The sequence below is a fragment of the Amblyraja radiata genome, chromosome 10 (assembly GCF_010909765.2).
Source record: "Amblyraja radiata isolate CabotCenter1 chromosome 10, sAmbRad1.1.pri, whole genome shotgun sequence".
NCBI lineage: Eukaryota > Metazoa > Chordata > Chondrichthyes > Rajiformes > Rajidae > Amblyraja > Amblyraja radiata.
The window spans coordinates 10,708,482-10,728,694 of record NC_045965.1 but is presented as its reverse complement, the minus strand read 5'-3'; the positions used below and the strand labels follow the sequence as shown (position 1 = coordinate 10,728,694).

At 44.5% G+C, this 20,213-nt stretch overlaps 1 protein-coding gene across 1 annotated transcript; it reads right to left on the bottom strand.

Moving 5' to 3' along the window:
- Positions 1–428: 428 nt before the first annotated feature.
- Positions 429–16,399, bottom strand: LOC116977505 (glutaredoxin-like). The gene is made up of 3 exons (XM_033028000.1): positions 16,318–16,399; positions 10,089–10,265; positions 429–650 (listed from the first exon to the last, which is right to left on the bottom strand). Exons 1-3 carry the CDS (start codon positions 16,387–16,389, stop codon positions 510–512), a joined length of 390 nt encoding a protein of 129 aa, XP_032883891.1. The 5' UTR covers positions 16,390–16,399; the 3' UTR covers positions 429–509.
- Between the last annotated feature and the right edge of the window lie 3,814 nt (positions 16,400–20,213).

The following is a 20,213-nucleotide window of genomic DNA, read 5'->3' as shown; positions in this document are numbered from 1 at the left end:
GGCAGCTGCGCCACAGTGCTGCTCTAAACCAGCTGAACTACTCCAGCACTTTGTGTCTCCAGTTGTACACATTTGAGAACTGTGTTTTTCCTTTTTTTAATTCAGAAGTTCATAAAACTGTGTAGGAAGGAATTGCAGATGCTGGTTTGCACCGAAGATAGACACAAAATGCTGGAGTAGCTCAGTGAGTCCGGCAGCATCTCTGGAGAAAAGGAAGAGATGACGTTTTTGCGTCGAGACCCTTCTTCAGATCTCCAGAGATGCTACCTGACCCACTGAGTTACTCCATTTTTTGTCTATCTTAGTTCATAAAACTGGTCAGATGAAAGCTCTTGGCTGGTGAGACACATAAGCTATAGTCCTCCACACTAAGGACTGAAGATGTTATTTCATTTAATCGTAAGCCATGAAAATGTTTGCCTTTACAACAAATCTTGCCACCTCGGCTAGTAGACGGATTTTGTAATTTGCTAGTTTATTCCACAAGCTTTGCAGAACAGGGAATGGTGTTAAAGAAGTATACAGATTCCGTCCATCGCAGAGTTTGGTCCACACTCGTTCACCAGATCCGCGAGTCTCCCCCTGGAATGGAGTAAAACTGTGTCCGCCCCACCACCTATGCACGTCCCATTTATAAACACTTTTGGAACCTGTGTAGGAAAAGAAAAAAAGTTTACTTCAGAGATTCAGTGAGGAAACGGGCCCTTTATTACCCACCGAGTCCGCGCCGACCAGCGATCACCCCTTCCACTATCCTACATACTTGGGATGATTTTCACTTCACAAAAAACAATTAACCTACCAACCTGCATGACTTTGGAGTGTGGATGGAAACCGGAGCACCCGGAGGAAGCACCTGCAGTCAGAGGGAGAACGTACCGATGCAGCACAGAGCACTTGCGGTCAGGTGTGTTGGATAGTGTTTGTGTACGGGGTAATCCGATTGAACCCAGGCTTCTGGCACCATGAGGCAGTGCTGCTCTCTGTGATCTACATTGCTGATCAATAATGATATTAAGTATTACTGTCTTACTGTGCTCTACACATAATTGGATCTCGTACCTTGTTCAAGTGAACAGACTTACATAAATGCTGTTAACATCAAGCATTGAACATGTAATAGGAATTACCAAACACTCGGGGGTTATTCAGCACATCAAATCTGTGCTGGTCTATTTGTAGAGCATTCACTTAATCCAATTCTCTTGTTCTTTTTCCAATTGCAGTTTTTTATCTACAAGTATTTATCCAACTTCCTTTTGAAAGCAAAATTGGATTTATATTCACTGTCTTTCTCATAAGGATGCAGAGTTTAAAGGATATGTGTGGGTAGTTTTAATGACAAAGAGTGGTGAGTGCATGTAACATGCTACCAGGAGTGGTGGTGGAGGCGGGGATTGTGGTGTTAAAGAGGCTTTTAGATAGGCATATGGTAGCAATGTTACAAAATCTACCTTCAGTGGCGCTGCAGTTCTGCCACTGGCCGTGTGCGCGACTTTGCACCTCTGAGGGGGTGGGGGGGCGAGATTAAAATGCAGGTTTGTATCGCTTGTCGGAGAGGGATTTCCTCGGGCTGCTAGTCGAAGAAAAATCGATCGGACTTCCGTTCCCGGTTTTTGTTAATTAAAAAAATCGCTGGACAATTTAATAGTTGGTTTAAAGTAAAAAGCGACTTTGAACGTCCTCAACGCCTATAACGTGATGGATCGTAATATCAGGACAAAACATAAGATAAGTCGCATATTTCACATATAATCTTGATTCTTGGGGTGGTTTTAATCTAATTTTACGACGCGAAAATGTTATTTGGGTCCCATACGAACCGGCAGTGTCTTTGCCTGCCGATATGGGGCTTAAATTCACGGCAACGGCAACGTTCCAATCGATCGCATTCCAGAAACACCCACTCGCAAGATTATTTAAATCCTCATTATTTTTTTGGGCAATCGTGTCATAAATCGTTATTATTTTGTGTTATTGTCTATCCATAGTCAATATTTTTATACAAAATAGCCACAACAGTTTTAGCCACATGTATTGTGCAATTTATTTATTTCCCAAAAAAAAATAATTTTGATTATATTGAGGGTGGATGTTTCTAGATTAATTTATGGGGAATTAAATATTGAATTCCTTCCATCTGGCATATAAATTCATGACAGTGAGATTTTAAAATCGTGTTATATTGTGAATTCTTGTGTGAATGGGATTAGTTTGTTAATTGGATACTTAGGCTATTTTAAAAAAAATTATCCTTTTCTTAAGAAATGGATAGATGTTTAGATCTAGTAATTGAATTTAGATGAATTGATTTGATGAAACTGATTAATATGAATTTTTTGTTGGGTATTCACTATTGTTTTAGCATTTAACTTTATCATTTCTACCTTTTTTCTAAAACTGCAAATAATAACTTGTTCCTGTTAATGCTGTTCAGTGTTTTTTTTTTTCCTTTACATTTTAAACAGATGTCTCAGAAGAAGAAATGCAAAATTGTCAATCCAAATGCTCAGCAAATGAGACTGATTTAGACAACATTCGCAGAGATTATCCAAATTGTGACTACTCCAAATGTGGTGATCTACAGGACATTCTTAATGGGAAAGTAGTGGGCAGAAAGGCATGTCATGCGTGGTTTGAAGAGCAAAAACTTGTAGTTTACAATGCCAAAATTGAAAAGTTGAGGAAAAACCAAGGTGTACAGAGATGCTTATTGGTTACAATCTGAGATCATGATGATGCTACTGATTATTTAGGTACTTTTTATCTATTTAGTAATTAGATACAATTAGGTAACTAACTAATTATATGCTTTAATTTCAGATCATCCAAGTAAAATGTTTTATATTTGTTTCAGAATGCTTCAATCTATAATAACTGAAAATGTCATTCAGTTCTCTTAATTTTTAAGAAACTTATGGGCATTTGACTGTCGATCACAGCTTTTGTGTTAAGTCAATGGAAAAGCATGAGGGAACAAGATGCCATAACTTTTTTAATACTGAAGATATGAAAGTGAATTAGGTGTAAAATTAAACTTCTTTTATGCTTTATCTGATGGGATAAATTGCAGACTTGATTTTTTAAATCTCAAAATGTTGTAACATTGCGACATATGGATATGTAGTGAATGGAGGGATATGGATCATGTGCAGGCAGAGGAGATTAGATTAACTTGGCATCATGTTTGGCTCTGGCTTTGCAGAAACATAGAAAATAGGTGCAGGAGGAGGCCATTCGGCCCTTCGAGCAAGCATCGCCATTCAATATGATCATGGCTGATCATCCAAAATCAGTACCCCGTTCCGGCATTTTCCCCATACTCCTTGATTTCCTTAGCCTTAAGGGAAGGTCCAAAGGGTCTGTTCCTGTGTCCTACTATTCTATGTCCTACTCTTGGACAGCTATGGCATGTTTATTTCTATAACACTGGCACGATTGTACATTTTCTGTCTTTTCCACATCTATTATTTTCCTTCTGCAATACATTCAGCCCCCTCCCACTCCTAGATCTGAGCGGGGAGTAGAGTGAGTAACATCGTGCGAAATGGAGAGGATTTAGGAGGCAGTTAAATGATGTTGGATAGACTGATGGGACTGAAGGCTGGTAAATCCCCAGGGCCTGATGGTCTGCGTCCCAGGGTACGTAAGAAAGTGGCTCTAGAAATTGTGGATGCATTGGTGATAATTTTCCAATGTTCTATAGACTCAGGATCAGTTCCTGTGGATTGGAGGGTAGCTAATGTTATCCCACTTTTTAAGAAAGGCGGGTGAGAGAAAACGGGGAATTATAGACCAGTTAGCCTGACATCGGTGGTGGGGAAGATGCTGGAGTCAATCATAAAAGATGAGATAGCCGCACATTTGGATAGCAGTAACAGGATTGGTCCGAGTCAGCATGGATTTACGAAGGAGAAATTATGCTTGACTAATCTTCTGGAATTTTTTGAGGATGTAACTAGGAAAATGGACAAAGGAGAGCCAGTGGATGTAGTGTACCTGGACTTTCAGAAAGCATTTGATAAGGTCCCACAGAGGAGACTAGTGGGCAAAATTAGGGCACATGGTATTGGGGGTAGAGTGCTGACATGGATAGAGAAGTGGTTGGCAGACAGGAAACAGAGTAGGGATTAACGGGTCCTTTTCAGAATGGCAGGTAATGACTAGTGGGGTACCGCAAGGCTCGGTGCTGGGACCGCAGCTATTTACAATATACATAATTGATTTGGATGAAGGGATTCAAAGTAACATTAGCAAATTTGCAGATGACACAAAGCTGAGTGGCAGTGTGATCTGTGAGGAGGATGCTATGAGAATGCAGGGTGACTTAGACAGGTTGGGGGAGTGGGCAGATGCATGGCAGATGAAGTTTAATGCGGATAAATGTGAGGTTATCCACTTTGGTAGCAAAAACAAGAAGGCAGATTACTATCTAAATGGTGTCAAGTTGGGAAAAGGGCAAGTACAACGGGATCTGCGGGTCCTTGTACATCAGTCTATGAAAGTAAGCATGCAGGTACAGCAGGCAGTGAAGAAAGCGAATGGCATGTTGGCCTTTATAACAAGAGGAATCGAATATAGGAGCAAAGAGGCCCTTCTGCAGTTGTACAGAGCCCTAGTGAGACCACACCTGGAGTATTGTGTGCAGTTTAAGAATACGAAGTAAGCCATTTAGAACGGAGACGAGGAAACACTCTTACTCACAGAGAGTGGTGAGTCTGGAATTCTCTGCCTCAGAGGGCGGTGGAGGCAGATTCTCTGGATGCTTTCAAGAGAGAGCTAGATAGGGCTCTTAAAAATAGCAGAGTCAGGGTGATATGGGGAGAAGGCAGGAACGGGGTACTGATTGGGGATGATCAGCTATGATCATATTGAATGGCGGTGCTGGCTCGAAGGGCCGAATGGTCTACTCCTGCACTTATTATCAGGCCACTGAACTTGACATCCAGGATGAACAGTTGTGCGGCAGTTCAAGGCAAGTTGAATTTATTCTCACCTGCACAAGTATGGTGAAGTGCAGGCACAATGGAAATCTTTCTCCATAGGCACACGACACACAAAAGGATAAAATATACACAACTTACATAAATCTGCAAGACTAAAAAGAACGATTGCAAAATACAGGACTAAAAAAACAACATTTGAAAAAAAACAAGTCCTTGGTAGTGCAAGAGGTGGAACGTGGTGTTCCGTTGGTGTTCCAGGGTAAGATTAAGGTTGTGCGGGTCGGTTCGAGAACCCGATGGTTGTAGAAAAGTAACTGTTCCTGAAGCCGGTGGTGTTCTTGCACACTCTTGGGAGATTGGTGGCACCTTGATTTGTATTGCTAGAAACATTGCCATAGCTTGCATTTAATTTACTCCCATTTTATTGGGGGAGGTTGTAAAACCAGCTTGCTCTGAATTCGATATTTAGGGTGGAGGCGTTCTACGGAGCAAGGTTTCTGGGTAAGTTAGTGACATGTTTAAAGATTGTTGATTTTTTTTTAGTCCGTCATGGAATACTACAGTGTGGAAACAGGGCCTTCGGTCCAACGTCCATGCTGGACAACATGTCCCTTTACACCAGTCCTACCTGCCTGCGTTTGGCCCTCTAAACCTGTCCTATCCATGTATACCTATCTAGATGTTTCTTAAACGTTGCAATAGTACCTGCCCTAACTACCTCCTCTGGCAGCTCATTCATACACCCACCATCCTTTGTGTAAAAAAAAGTTACCCCTCGGGTTCCTATTAAATGTTTCCCCCTTCGCCTTAAAGTCCAATGTAAAGTTCCCTCTTGCTTTATTTGGAAAGACGACAAACTGGAACTTCATCAAGTTACAAAAGAGATATAGATAAGATAAAACTTGTCAAAGTGGGACCATGGAACTTTAGAACATTTAGAACTAATCCCAGAAGGATCCGGAAGGAGTCTGAAGAAGGGTTCCGATCCGAAACACCTCCATCTTTGTAAGGTGTCCTTGAGACTCTTGAAAGGCGCCCATAAATAAAATGTATTATTATTATTATTATCTATTCCTTTTCTACCAAGGTGCCGCCTAACCCGCTGAGTTACTCCCGCATTTTGTCTCTTCGGTATACACCAGCATCTACATCTTCCTACACTAGAAGGAACCTGTAAATATATGTTGTAAAAATAGGCCTTCCAGAGCGAGTTGGATTTTCTTTGTTTGATTGTGGAATTTGGTAGGGGAAGGATGAGGACCCACAATCCTGTTTATATCAATGGGACGATGGTGGAGAGGGTCAAAAACTCCAAATTCCTGGACGTGCATATTTCCGAAGATCTTTCCTGGACCCAGCACACTAATGCAATTATAAAGAAGGCACATCAGCGCCTCTACTTCCTGAGAAGATTACGGAGATTCGGTATGTCAAAGAGGATTCTCTTGAACTTCTACAGGTGCACAATCTGACTGGTTGCATCGTGGCAACTTGAACGTCCTGGAGCGGAAAAGATTGCAAAACGTTGTGAGCATTGCCCAGTCCATCACGGGTTCTGACCTCCCCACCATTGAAGGGATCTATCGAAGTCACTGCCTCAAAGGCAGCCAGCATCATCAGAGACCCTTACCACCTTGGCCACACATTCATTTCACCCCAGCCAAGAAGGTACAGGAGCCTGAAAACTGTAGCGTCCAGGTTCAGGAACAGCTTCTTCCCTGCAGCCATCAGGCTATTAAACACAACAGCGAATAAGCTCTGAACTACAACAGACATTATTATTATTACACTATATTTGTTTATTTATTAAGTATGTGTGTCTGTGTGTATATATATACACACTGAACTTTTTTTCTCTCGTGGTGTACTATGGTTGAATGTCCTGTTGTGCTGCAGCAAGTAAGAATTTCATTGTCCTATCTGGGACATATGACAATAAAACACTCTTGACTCTTTTTTGAAATAAACCATTTTTTTTTGCATTTCAAGTCCAAAGTGAACATTTTGATGGACAGAAAACGTTGTGGGGATACAGGCTCCTGGAATAATTAATTTCTTTGTAAAGAAGGGCATATAAACTACATTTAAAATATGTAGTTTATAATAAAATTCAATAAAAATTAATTCCGATTAAAGCAAAGAATTGAAAATACAAGACAAAGGTGGATCCAGCAGATCACCTCTGTGGGGGAAATAGAAGAACATAGAACAATACAGCGTTTATCCCAAGCATGATGCCTAGCTGAACTGATCTCATCTGCCTACACATGATCTGTATCCTTCCATTTCCTGCACTTCCATGTACCTATCTAAATGCATCTTAAATACCACTATCCTATCTGCCTCCAACACCATCCCTGGCACTCAACTCTCTCCATGTAAAAAAAAAACAACTTGCCCCACATTTCCATTAAACATTCCCTCTCTCACCTAGTAGCTCTGCCCTCTAATGTTGAACATTTTCACCTTGGGGAAAAGGTTCTGACTGTCTACCCAATCTATGCCTCTCATCGTTTTATATAATTCTATCAGGTCTCCCCTCAGCTGCCAATGTTCCAGAGAAAACAATCCAAAGCTGTCCAACTTCTCCCTGCAGCTGAAATCCTCTAATCCAGGCAGCATCTGGCAAACCACCTCTGTGTCATTTCCAAAGATTCCTCATTCCTGTAATGGGGTGACCAGGTCTGTATAGAATGCTCCAAATGCACCCTAACCAAAGTCCTACAGGACCGCGTCATCCAGCAGACATTTTCCTAACACGTTTCATCTCTCATTCTTTCTCTACCATGAGCCGCCTTATTGCTGTTGGGCAGCTGTTGATGTGTAATATGTTTCTTTGTATCATCGGTATTGGTTTATTATTGTCACGTGTACCGAGGTAAAGTGAAAAGTTTGCTTTGCCAGCTATCCAGTCAAATCATCCTCCACATGGGAACCATCAAGCCATGTACAAGTACAACGGGTAGTGCAAAGAGACAAGTACAATTACAGAGGAAAAGTTCAAGTAAGCAATGAGGAGGGTTGGAAGATCGGGACTACACCCGTAGAATATAGGAGGACCATTCAGTAGTCTGAAAGCAGTGGGAAAGAAGCTGTTCCTGAATCTGGTGGTACATGTTTTCAAGCTTTTGTAGCTTCTGCCTGACGGGAGAGGGGAGAAGAAGGAATGGCCCACGGGTAAGTCTCCATTGTGAAGAGCAATAACTTTGTTGAATATTACAGGACTTTTGTCTTTTTCTCCCCTCTCCCGTCGTGCAAAAGGTACAGAAGTGTGATTCAGAAACAGTTTCTTTCCAGCTGTTATCGGGCAACTGAACCATCCTAACACCAACTAGAGAGCGGTCCTGACCTACCATCTAACTCATTGGAGACCCTTGGACTATCTTTAATGGGACTTTACTGGACTTTATCTTGCACTAAACGTTATTCCCTTTATCCTGGGTCTGTGCATGGCTTGATTGTACTTGTGTGTTGTCTTTCTGCTGACTGGATAGCACACACCAAAAAAACCTTTTCACTGTACCACAGTGCGCAGTGGTAGAGTTGTTGCCTGACAGCGCCAGAGACCTGAGTTTGACCCTGACTATGGGTGCTGTACAGAGTTTATATGTTCTCCCCGTGACTGCGTGGATTTTTTCCTCTGGGTGCACTGGTTTCCTCCCACATTCCAAAGATGTACAGGTTTGTAGGTTAATTGGCTTCAGTAAAATTGTAAAACTTGTCCCAAGTCTGTAAGATAGTGCAAGTTTAGTTTCGAGATACAGCACGGAAACAGGCCCACCGGGTCCGCACGACCAGCGATCCCTGCACATTAACACTATCCTACACCCACTAGGGACAATTTTTACATTTACCAAGCCAATTAACCTACAAACCTATACATCTTTGGAGTGTGGGAGGAAACCGAAAATCTCAGAGAAAACCCACGCAGGTCACGGGGAGAACGTACAAACTACGTACAGACAGCACCCGTTGTCAGGATCGAACCCGGGAGTCCGGTGCTGCATTCGCTGTAAGGCAGCAACTCTGCCGCTGCGCCACCGTGAACGCTAGTGTATGGGGGTCGGTGCGGTCTAGGTGGGCCGAGGGGCCTGTTTCCACGCTGTATCTCTGAACTAAAACGCTAACTATTCAGCTTGTTTATCTCTTCACCAACAGAGAACGATTCTAACAGATGCCTGAAAACAATTCCCCCTCTTCAAATACATTATTTCTCACGAATCAATTGAGAATTATTACTCAATCAGCTTTATGTCGTGTTGGTTATGTTCAACGACTGGTTAGTGTTTTCTTGCCTTGGTTCGTTATTGCTCCATTGGATATGTTCTTTCTATTTGGATTTGATGGACATTGAACATTTGATGGACATTGATTGGCATTTAGACATGACTGTACCTGAAAATGAAAGATTGGTGCCTATTGTGTGAGTTGTCATAAACAATTGATGGTAACACACACTTTTTTTAGTTGACTTTACTATTGTCACTTGCAGTACAAAGCTTTAGTTTGCAACAACTATCCAGTCAAAGACTACATGAATACAATCAAGCATAGTTCACCGTGCAGAAAAAGGGTACAACATTCAGTGCAAAGATATAGCATTGAAGTCCAATAAAGTATATATGTACAAACAATCGGAAAACCAACCTTAGTTTTACATTGCTTTCCTCCAATAAATATCTGCCAACCGTCCCCAGAATGTTCCATACTTCAACAAAAGAAACTCGCATCCAAATTTGGAAGCAACTGCTGGGGATATGTTTTGTACCATCCCAATTCCACAATGGACATTACCTTTTGAGTTAACGGGCACAAGAGACTGCAGGTGCGGGAATCTTACACAAAAGAAAACGGAGTGCTGGAGGAACTCAAAGGGTCAGGCAGCATCTGTGTAGAGGGATGAATAGATAACGTTTCAGGTCAGGACAATTTTCCTGTCTGAAGTGGTGTCCCAACCTAACCTAAAACATTGTCTGTCCACTTTCCTCAACGGATGCTGCCTGACGTGTTGAGTCCTCCAGCACGTTTTGCTTATTTAAGGGTTATTTAAGCCCTTCTTCATGCTCTGACAGTGTTTTGCAACCATCTATTTGAACCTTTTTCAATACAGGTTGACATTGTATAGAAATTAAGCAGACTTACTGTTTTTATACCAGTCATTTCAGTAAGAATATACTGGAGATGCATACCGTCGTTCCTGAGATCTAATTCTATTGATTTGTAAGGAATGCCCAGTTCTGTAAATATGCTCTTTACAATATCACAGTAAGGGCATGTTGTTTTGGAAAAGATCACAACACGATTTGTTGTAATTAAATCCTGAAATAAATACATTCAAGAATTTAATTAAATTCAAAATTTAGTTTTCAGCTTCACAAAAAATACATCCTTTTCTCCATTGTTAGATTAGATTAGATTAGATTTGTTTATTGTCATTCAGACTATTTCGGTCTGAGTGAAATTTTGTTTCCCTGCAGTCATACATATAATAAAAAATGACAAAAACACACAATCAACACAAATTTAACATCCACCACAGTGAGTTCACCAAACACCTCCTCACTGTGGTGGAAGGCAAAGTCTTAAAGTCTCTGTCTCTTCCCTCTTTGTTCTCCCTCTGCACCGAGGCGATCCAGGCTCCAGATGTTGTGACCCCACCGGGTGATGGTAAATCCTGCGGCTCAACCGTGCTCCGCGAACGGGCCGGTTCAAACTCCGCGGGTGGTCGCTGCCGCCACCACAGCTCCGGGGCCGAGTCGGGCTCCCGCTGCAGCCACAGCTCCGGGGCCGAGTCGGGCCTCTGCTGCCGCTGCCACAGCCCCGGAGCCGAGTCGGGCCTCTGCTGCCGCTGCCACAGCTCCGGGGCCGAGTCGGGCCCCCGCTGCCTCCGCCACAGCCCCGGAGCCGAGCCGGGCCTCTGCTGCCGCTGCCACAGCCCTGGAGCCGAGTCGGGCCTCTGCTGCCGCTGCCACAGCCCCGGGGCCGAGTCGGGCCTCTGCTGCCGCTGCCACAGCCCCGGAGCCGAGTCGGGCCTCTGCTGCCGCCGCCACAGCCCCGGAGCCGAGCCGGGCCTCTGCTGCCGCCGCCGCTACAGCTCCGGAGCCGAGCCGGGCCTCTGCTGCCGCCGCCGCTACAGCTCCGGGGCCAAGTCGGGTCTCCACTGCCTCCGCCGCTGTCACAGCTCCGAGGCCACCAGCTCCGCCATTAGGCCTCGGCGCAGACGGGGACGGGGAATACGACAGAAAAAAAGTCGCATCCCCCGAAGGAAGAGACCAAAACATGTTTCTCCTACCCCACCCACACACATACACAACTTAATAAAACAAAATTATCTAAAACATGACAAAGGAACAAAAAGAAAGAAAAAAAAACCAGACAGACTGCAGGTGGGCCCTCTAATCCTTCTAAATTCCAGCAAACACAAGCCCAGTCGACCCATTCTTTTATCATACGTCAGTCCCGCCATCCTGGGAATTAACCTGGTGAACCGACATTGCACTCCCTCAATAGCACTAATGTTCTTCCTCAAATTAGGAGACCAAAATTGCACACGATATTCCAGGTGCGGTCTCACCAGGGCCCTGTACAACTGCAGTAGGACCTGCTTGCTCCTAAACTCAAATCCTCTCGCAATGAAGATCAACATGCCTTTAGCTTTCTTCACTGCCTGCTGTACCTGCATGCTTACTTTCAGTGACTGATGTACAAGCACACACAGGTCTCGTTGCACCTCCCTTTCTCCTAATCTGACATCATTCAGAAAATAATCTGCCTTCCTGTTCTTGCCACCAAAGTGGATAACCTCACACTTATCGACATTATACTGCATATGCCATGCATCTGCCCATTCACTCAACTTATCCAAGTCAAGTTGCAGCCTCATAGCATCCTCCTCGCAGCTCACACTGACACCCAGCTTTGTGTCATCCAGTGGCGTAGCGTGGGGCGGTTGCCCCGGGCGCTAAATTTTTAGGGGCGCAAAAAAATTGTTGCTCCGAGGCCAGGTCGCCGCTGTCGCTGCTGCTGCCGCCGTCCCAGGCGCCGCCCCCCCGACATCGCCCCACGCCCGCCCCCCGCGCCCCGCCCCCCCGCTAATGAGGAGGCGCAAAACTCTGAAGAAGGGTTTCGGCCTGAAACGTCGCCTATTTCCTTCGCTCCATAGATGCTGCTGCACCCACTGAGTTTTCCCAGCAATTTTGTGTACCGGCGCAAAACTTTAAACTGCCCCGGGCGCTCAAAACCCACCCTACGCCACTGGTGTCATCCACAAACTTAGAGATGTTACATTTAATTCCCTTGTCTAAATCGTTAATATATATATATTGTAAACAACTAGGGTCCCAGCACAGAGCCTTGTGGCACCCCACTAGTCACTATCTACCATTCTGAAAATGACCCGTTAATTCCTACTCTTTGCTTCCAGTCTGCCAACCAGTTCTCTATCCATGTCAATACCCTACCCCCAATACCATATGTTCCAATTTTGCACACTAATCTCTCATGTGGGACCTTGTCAAAGGCTTTTTGAAAGTCCAGATCCACTGGCTCTCCCTTATCCATTCCACTTGTTACATCCTCAAAAAATTCCAAAAGATTAGTCAAGCATGATTTCCCCTTCATAAATCCATGCTGACTTTGACCGATCCTGTCACTGCTTTCCAAATGCGCTGCTATAACATCTGTAATAATTATACCTACAACATCTATAATAATGGCTATAACATCTGTAATAATATATCTATAACATCTGTAATAATCGACTTCAGCACCTTCCCCACTATCGATGCAAGGCTAACTGGTCTATAATTCCCTGTTTTCTCTCTCCCTCCTTTCTTAAAAAGTGTGGAGTTACATTGGCTCTAGCACTCCAGATACTCCAGCACTTTGTATCAGCTTTTTCAGCTATTTTCTGCTCAGCGAAGGTTTGGTTGTAAATCACTGTTGAACTGAATTCTCTTGCATCACATGGGATTTATCTCTCGATTAAATGTTAATATGGTTTTGATAAATCAGTACAAATTGCTGGCAGTATCTATGTGGTAAGCTCAATATGATTTGAACAGGTCCAGTTTCACAATAGACCTTACCACTGAGTTAACATGGAAAGACCGAGGTCTGCAGATGGGGGAATCCAGAGCAAAAAAACAAGGTGCTAGAAGAACTCAGCAGGTCAGACAACATCTGTGATGGGGAATGGACAAATGGCGTTTCGGGTCGAGACCCATTTCCAATCTAATGAAAATTTCCATGACAATGAAACATTCAATATTTCTGGGAAATGTGCAGTGAAGTAGGCAGTTAGACAGAAGGTAGTGCAGGAAGATCATATGTTTCGAGACTTGAAAACACGAGAGAATAACTACTGATAAAATGTTTGCTGAATGAAAGAAAAAAGGGAATTGTTAAGAAGAAACTGGAGAACCAAAAAGTAAATTTGAAATGGTTCATTCATTGTGATATAAAAATGGACCGTATGAGATGATTTTGAGAATTCTGCTTCCCTAAAAGGTTGCCCTCACCCCCTGTCCCTCACCCCTCTGTCCCCCACCCCTCCCCTTTGTCCCCCTCCTCTCTGTCCGCCACCACTCTGTGTCCTCAGTTTCCTCCCAGATTTCAAAGACGTGCAGGTTTGTAGAACTAGTGTATGGTCGGCATGGACTTGGTGGGACGAAGGGACTGTTTTCACTCTGTATCTCCAAACTAAGGTAAACCCATTAATCAAAATCATTAGTCCTTTTGTTGTGGGTACCTCCCCCCAAACCTGTGAAAGATGTATTAACTGTTTAGTTTATTGTCACGTGTACCGAAGTACAATGAAAAGGAAACATGTTCCCGATGTTGGGGGAGTCCTGAACCAGGGGCCACAGTTTAAGAATAAGGAATAAGCCATTTAGAACAGAGACAAGGAAACATTTTTTCTCACAGAGAGTGGTGAGTCTGTGGAATTCTCTGCCTCAGAGGCAGGTTCTCTGGATACTTTCAAGAGAGAGCTAATAGGGCTCTTAAAAATAGCGGAGTCGGGATATGGGGAGAAGGCAGGAATGGGGTACTGATTGGGGATGATCAACTATGATCACATTGAATGGCGATGCTGGCTCGAAGGGCCGAATGGGCTACTCCTGCACCTATTGTCTATTGAAAAGCTTTTGTAGCGTGCTATCCAGTCAGCAGAAAGACAATACATGATTACAATCGAGCCTGAAGAAAGGTGTCGACCCGAAACCTCACCCATTCCTTCTCTCCAGAGATGCTGCCTGTCCCGCTGAGTTACTCCAGCATTTTGTGTCTGCCTTTTATTACAATCGAGCCATTTAGTGTCATAGAGTGTGGAAACAGGCCCTTCGGCCCAACTTGCCCACACCGGCCAACATGTCCCAGCTACACTAGTCTCACCTGCTCGCATTTGGTCCATATCCCTCCAAGCTGTCCTATCCATGTACCCGTCTAACTGTTTCTTAAACGTTGGGATAGTCCCACCTCAACTACCTCCTCTGGCAGCATGTTCCATACACCCTCCACCCTTTGTGTGAAAAAGCTACCCCTCAGATTCCTATTACATATTTTCCCCTTCACCGTAAACCTATGTCCTCTGGTCCTCGATTCACCTCCTCTGGGCAAAAGACTGCATTTACTCTCATAATTAGATACTCTTTATTCCCCTCATGATTTTGTACACCTATATAAGATCACCCCCTCATCCTCCTGTTCTCCAAGGAATAGAGTCCCAGCCTACTCAACCTCTCCTGATAGCTCAGAATCTCTAGCCCTGGCAACATCCTTGTGAATCTTCTCTGTACCCTTTCCAGCTTGACAACATCTTTCCTATAACATGGTGCCCAGTACTGCACACAATATTCTAAATGCGGCCTCACCAACGTCTTATACAATGGCAACATGACCTCCCAACTTCTATACTCACTGACTGATGAGGCCAATGTGCCAAACGCCTTTTACAGTGTAAGATGTATGATATGGGATCCTATCGTTTAAACTAACGTTTAAACCAGCAGTCCAATCAAGGGTAGCCCGGGGGTCACCAAAGAGGTAGATAGTAGTTCAGCACTGCTCTCTGGTTGTGGTAGGATGGTTCAGTTGCCAGATAATAGCTGGGGAAAAACTGTCCCTTAATCTGGAGCTGTGCGTTTTCACACTTCTGTATCTCTTGCCTGATGGGAGTGGGGAGAAGAGTGAGTGGCCGGGGTGCGACTCATCCTTGATTATGCTGCTGGCCTTGCCGAGGCAGCGTGAAGTGTAAATGGAGTCAATAGAAGGGAGGTTGGCTTGTGTGATGGTCTAGGCTGAGTCCACAATATGCTGCCTTTGCTGTACTTCCAGACGCAATGTCCTGAAATCAGAGTTTGGACAGTACTGACTCTCCCTACCAACATCACTCATGACATTACATGCAGTCTGGTAGACTATCCTCATCCTCCTCATCTCAACCAACCGTAGACATGGGGCATGAGAGGGCATCCTTAATGTTAAGGTGCAAAGGCTTGCCCACCTTTCCACCACCTCCATTTCAGCATATCTTTGGATGACTACATAGAACCGAGAGCAGTACAGCTTAGGAACAGGCCCCTTGAACAGGTACATGATGCCAAGTTAATTCCACCTCTCCCTGCAGCTAATGCCCTCTCATCCAAGCAGCATTCTGCAAAACATCTTCTGCACCCTCTCCAAAACCTCCACATCCTTCCTGTAACAGGGAGACCAGAACTGCGCACAATCCACAACATTGCAGCCCAACCAAAGTCCTATAAAGCTGAAACAAGGCTTTAGACTTTAGGGAATCAGTGCAGGAAGAGGCCTTTTGGCCCATCGAGTCAGTGCTGACCCAGTACACCTATGCTACACACTTACAATGTCTTTCAACTGAAGCTAATTAACCTACAAACTTGTACTTCTTTGGAGTGGGAGGAAACCAGAGTCCCTGGAGAAAACCCACTGGGTTACAGGGGGTACGTACAAACTCTATACAGGCAGCACCCGTGGTCAAGATAAGGCTGCAACTCTTCTGCTGTGCCATTGTGCCACTTGCGAGGCTTCTTGACTCTTATACTGGATGCACCCACCTATGAAGACGGGCATACCACACATCTCCTTTATCCATTCTATCTACTAGTGTTGCCATTTTCAGGGAGCTATGGACTTGCACATCAATGCTATCATTAACTGGACACTTTAGCCATGAACAGCAAAGTACAGCACCTCACACATAATAACACATTTTTATGTGTGTGTTAGGTTTTTTTTTTGTAGCTACACACTGACATGTCAGTGGAAAGTCATGAGAAGTAACAGAATGGAAAGATGGTACAAACTTAAAAGACACGTTTGCAAACCCGCGCATGAACTGCCTGCCGCTTACGTGGACAATCTGGAAGGCGGTGGCGTCCGTGTAAGGTTGACATTGCTGAGAGACGGAGAATAGACCTCCCATTCTGCTGCCAGGTGCTGCAACGGGACACAGAGAGCGGTCACTGCATGATGCATTGAAGGTAAATGTTGCAATGTGATCGATTACACTGGTGCTTTAATACAACCTGGTTGCAACAACGGTGGTACATGTGGGACGAGAACATGTTCTGTCGACGTTGGGCTAGTGTGAACTATCCTGTAACATCACAGTCTCGGCTGGGCTATCAATCGCCTCCTCCAATTGTGCTGGTGGACTGGGTGCAAGGTGTAAATGCACCGGCAGTGACATACATACCTTATCTCTGGCTTTACGTTGTGGAGACTAGCTCGCCCAACATGGGCCTCCGTGCAGTTTATCAGTTAATTAAACATATCCAAAGTGGCCACTCATGGTGTCAATGTTACCCCAACAATATATCAAGAGTCAGCTCATTGTGACGCGCGTAGGACTGGCACTTATCCCACCCATTCACTCTGCATTGTGGTAGTAAAGGCGCTGTACTCATCCCGGGGCGCGTTGGTCACTGAAGCCATGGAGTGAATTCTCAGGCATGCAGTGAGGAATATTTGGAATTGCCAATCTCGGTCCTAAATTGGGTTTTTGGCCAAAATTCAACTCCTTATAAGATTGTGGACGTGCATGCAGTAACTAGTCTTAAATAATACAGAATAAATTACTTTTTGTAAAGTAATTTTTGGGATGTGCATGTCCCTGAGAAGCCCTGCATTTAGAACACAGAACATTACAGCACAAGAACAGGCTCTTCGGCCCACAATGCCTGTGCTGAACAGGATGCCATGTCCATCACCTTCTCTCATAGAGTCATAGATAGACAAAAATGCTGGAGGAACTCAGCAGGTGAGGCAGCATCTATGGAGAGAAGAAATAGGCGACGATTCGGGTCAAGACCCTTCTTCAGACTTCAGTCATACAGTGTGGAAGCAGGCCCTTCTACTCAATTTACCCCCGCCAACCAACATGCATCTACCCATCTATACTAGTCTCATCTGACTATGTCCCATATCCAAACCTATCCAATCCATGTACCTGTCCAAATGTTTTTTAAATGTTGTGATAGTACCTGCCTCAACTTCCTCCTCCGGCAGCTCGTTCCATACACCCACACCCTTTGTGTGAAGAGGTTGCTCCATTAAATTAGGTTCCCATTAAATCTTTCTCCCCTCATCTTAAACCTACATCCTCTGGTTCTCAATTTCCCTAATCTGTGTATAAGACTACATTTTTCCACTCATGATTTTGTACACCTCTATAAGATCACCCCTCATCCTCCTGCGCTCCAAGGAATAAGGTCTTAGACTGCTCAACCTCTCCCTATAGCTCAGGTCCCCGAGTCCTGGCAACATCCTCGTAAGTCTTCTCTGCACATTTTCCAGCTTGTCTGCCTGCACATAACTCACACCCCTCCATTCCCTGCATAATAAATATGCCTGTTAAAAGTTTTCTAAAAGCCACTAATACAACTGCTTCAATAAAACATAGAGCGACATTTATGGCCATTTCTGAGAAAGGGATATGTGAGCTGGCTAGTGAGTTAAAGATAAAGTAAGTACCAAATTAAGGTGGGGAGGGGTGGAAGATTTAATAAGAATCTGAGGGGCATCGTTTATACACAGAGGGTGGTTGGTATATGGAGTGAGATAGTTGAGGCAGGTACTATCACGTTTAAAAAAACATTTGGACAGCTACATGGATGGGATAGGTTTAGAGGGATATGGGCCCATCGCAGGCAGGTGGGACTAGTGTAGATGGGGTATGGTTAGCGTGGGCAAGTTGAGCTGAAGGACCTGTTTTTCCACGCTGTATGCAGTTGGATAGATTAGGTTGGGCATGGGTTGGAAGGACAAAGGGTTCAAGATCTTGATCAGTGATATTTCCAGCAAGGATGATGCATGAGATAAAGGGGACCTTCCCACAATGGAGTTCTCATGTGAATACTACCCTTGTCTTTTTCAAAGTGGAAGGGGTGGGTTGAATGGTTGATGTTAATATCGCAAAAATCAGTGCATTGTTCAGATGCTACATACCTGTGTTGGCCGAATATAGTTAGGATATATTGGTGGATGGAATATGCTCATTGGTTTCTTTGGCTGTAAGGCTTCAGTTTCTGGAGTGCCTTTGGAAGGAAACTCACCCACACAAGAGGAGAGAATCCCATTGCTTGTCCTTGCATGTCTTATAAATAATAGAAGGACTTTGGGAAGTCGGGGTGTGAGACATTCACAGTTCATGTTGAAATCCAGCCTCCTTTTAGAGACCCAAGGAACAGCAGACGCTGGTTTACAAAAAAATAAGACACAAAGTGTTGGAGTAACTCAATCGGTCTGGCCGCATCTCTGGAGAACACACGGATAAGTGACATCTCTGGTCAGGACCCTTTTTCAGACTCAAGAAGAAATGTGTGAAGACAGGTCTAGACCTGAAACACCACCTTATCCATGTTCTCCAGAGATGCTGCCTGACCCCCTGAGTTACTCCAGCACTTTGTGTCTTTTTTTTCCCAGCCTCTTTTTATTTATTTGTTCATCCTAGGGGTGTAGGTGCCTGATGGCCCTGGCATATAATGTCCATTGTCCATCTCTAACGGCCTGAACTGCCGAGTCATGTTTATGGGTGTAGACATATCAGACTGAGTAAGAATGGCAGACTTTCCCTGAAGGGATGTTAATGAACTAGAACGATTTTATGACTGGCAAACAATTTTTAAAACAAGCACATGCTAGAAATCTAAAATTAAACAAAATGCCCAGTGGAGAAACAGAGCTAATGTTTCAAGTCAACCACTTGTCATCAGTTCTGATAAAAGATCAGGTGGCCTCACAGTAGCGTAGTGGTAGTGTTGCTGCCTCACAGTGCCAGATCCCGGGTTCGATCCTGACAATGGGTGCTGCCTGTATGGAGTTTGTACATTCTCCCTGTGACTGCATGGGTTTCCTCCGGGTGCTCTGGTTTCCTCCCACATCCCAATTCTATAAATTACAAATTGTCCCTAGTGTATAGAACTAGTGTACGGGGTGATCGCTGGTCGGCAGAGGCTGAAGGTGAGCCAACACAAATTGGCTGAAGACTGATTTCTACACTGGGGAAGAGCTCAGAAGGAGGTGGCAGGGTGGCACAGTGGCGCAGTGGTAGAGTTGTTGCCTTACTGCGCCGGAGACCCGGGTTCGATCCTGACTACCGGTGCTGTCTGTATGGAGTTTGTACGTTCTCCCTGTGACTGCGTGGGTTTTCCCCGGGTGCTCCGGTTTCCTCCCACACTCCAAAGATGTGCAGGTTTGTAGGTTAATTGTCTTCTGTAAAAATTGTAAATTGTCCTGAGTGTGTTGGATAGTGCTAGTGTACGCGGTGATTGCTGGTCGGCACAGACTCGGTGGGCTGAAAGGTCTGTTTCCATACTGTATCTCTAAAGTGTAAAGTTTTAAATTTGTTGTGAACTTGTATCAGTACCAAGTGCCAGACAGAACGTGCGTTGATTTGATGTAATACACCATTGCCCTGAATTGTTGGAGCTGGGCACCTGGAGCACGTTCATAGAGCTGCTCCTCTCAGCCACAGAAAGGGCAGCACAGTGGTGCAGTGGTGGTTGATGCCTTACAGCTCCAGAAACCCTGGTCCGATCTTGACTATGGGTGCTGTCTGTACAGCATTTGTACATTCTCCTTCTGACCACGTGGGTTTTCTCTGGGTGCTCTGGTTTCCTCTCGCATTCCAAACACGTGCAGGTTTGTAGGTTAATTGGCTTCTGTTAATTGCCCCTAGTGTGTGGGATAGAACTAGTGCATTGATGATCATTTGTCAGCGCGGACTCAGTGGGCCGAAGGGTCTGT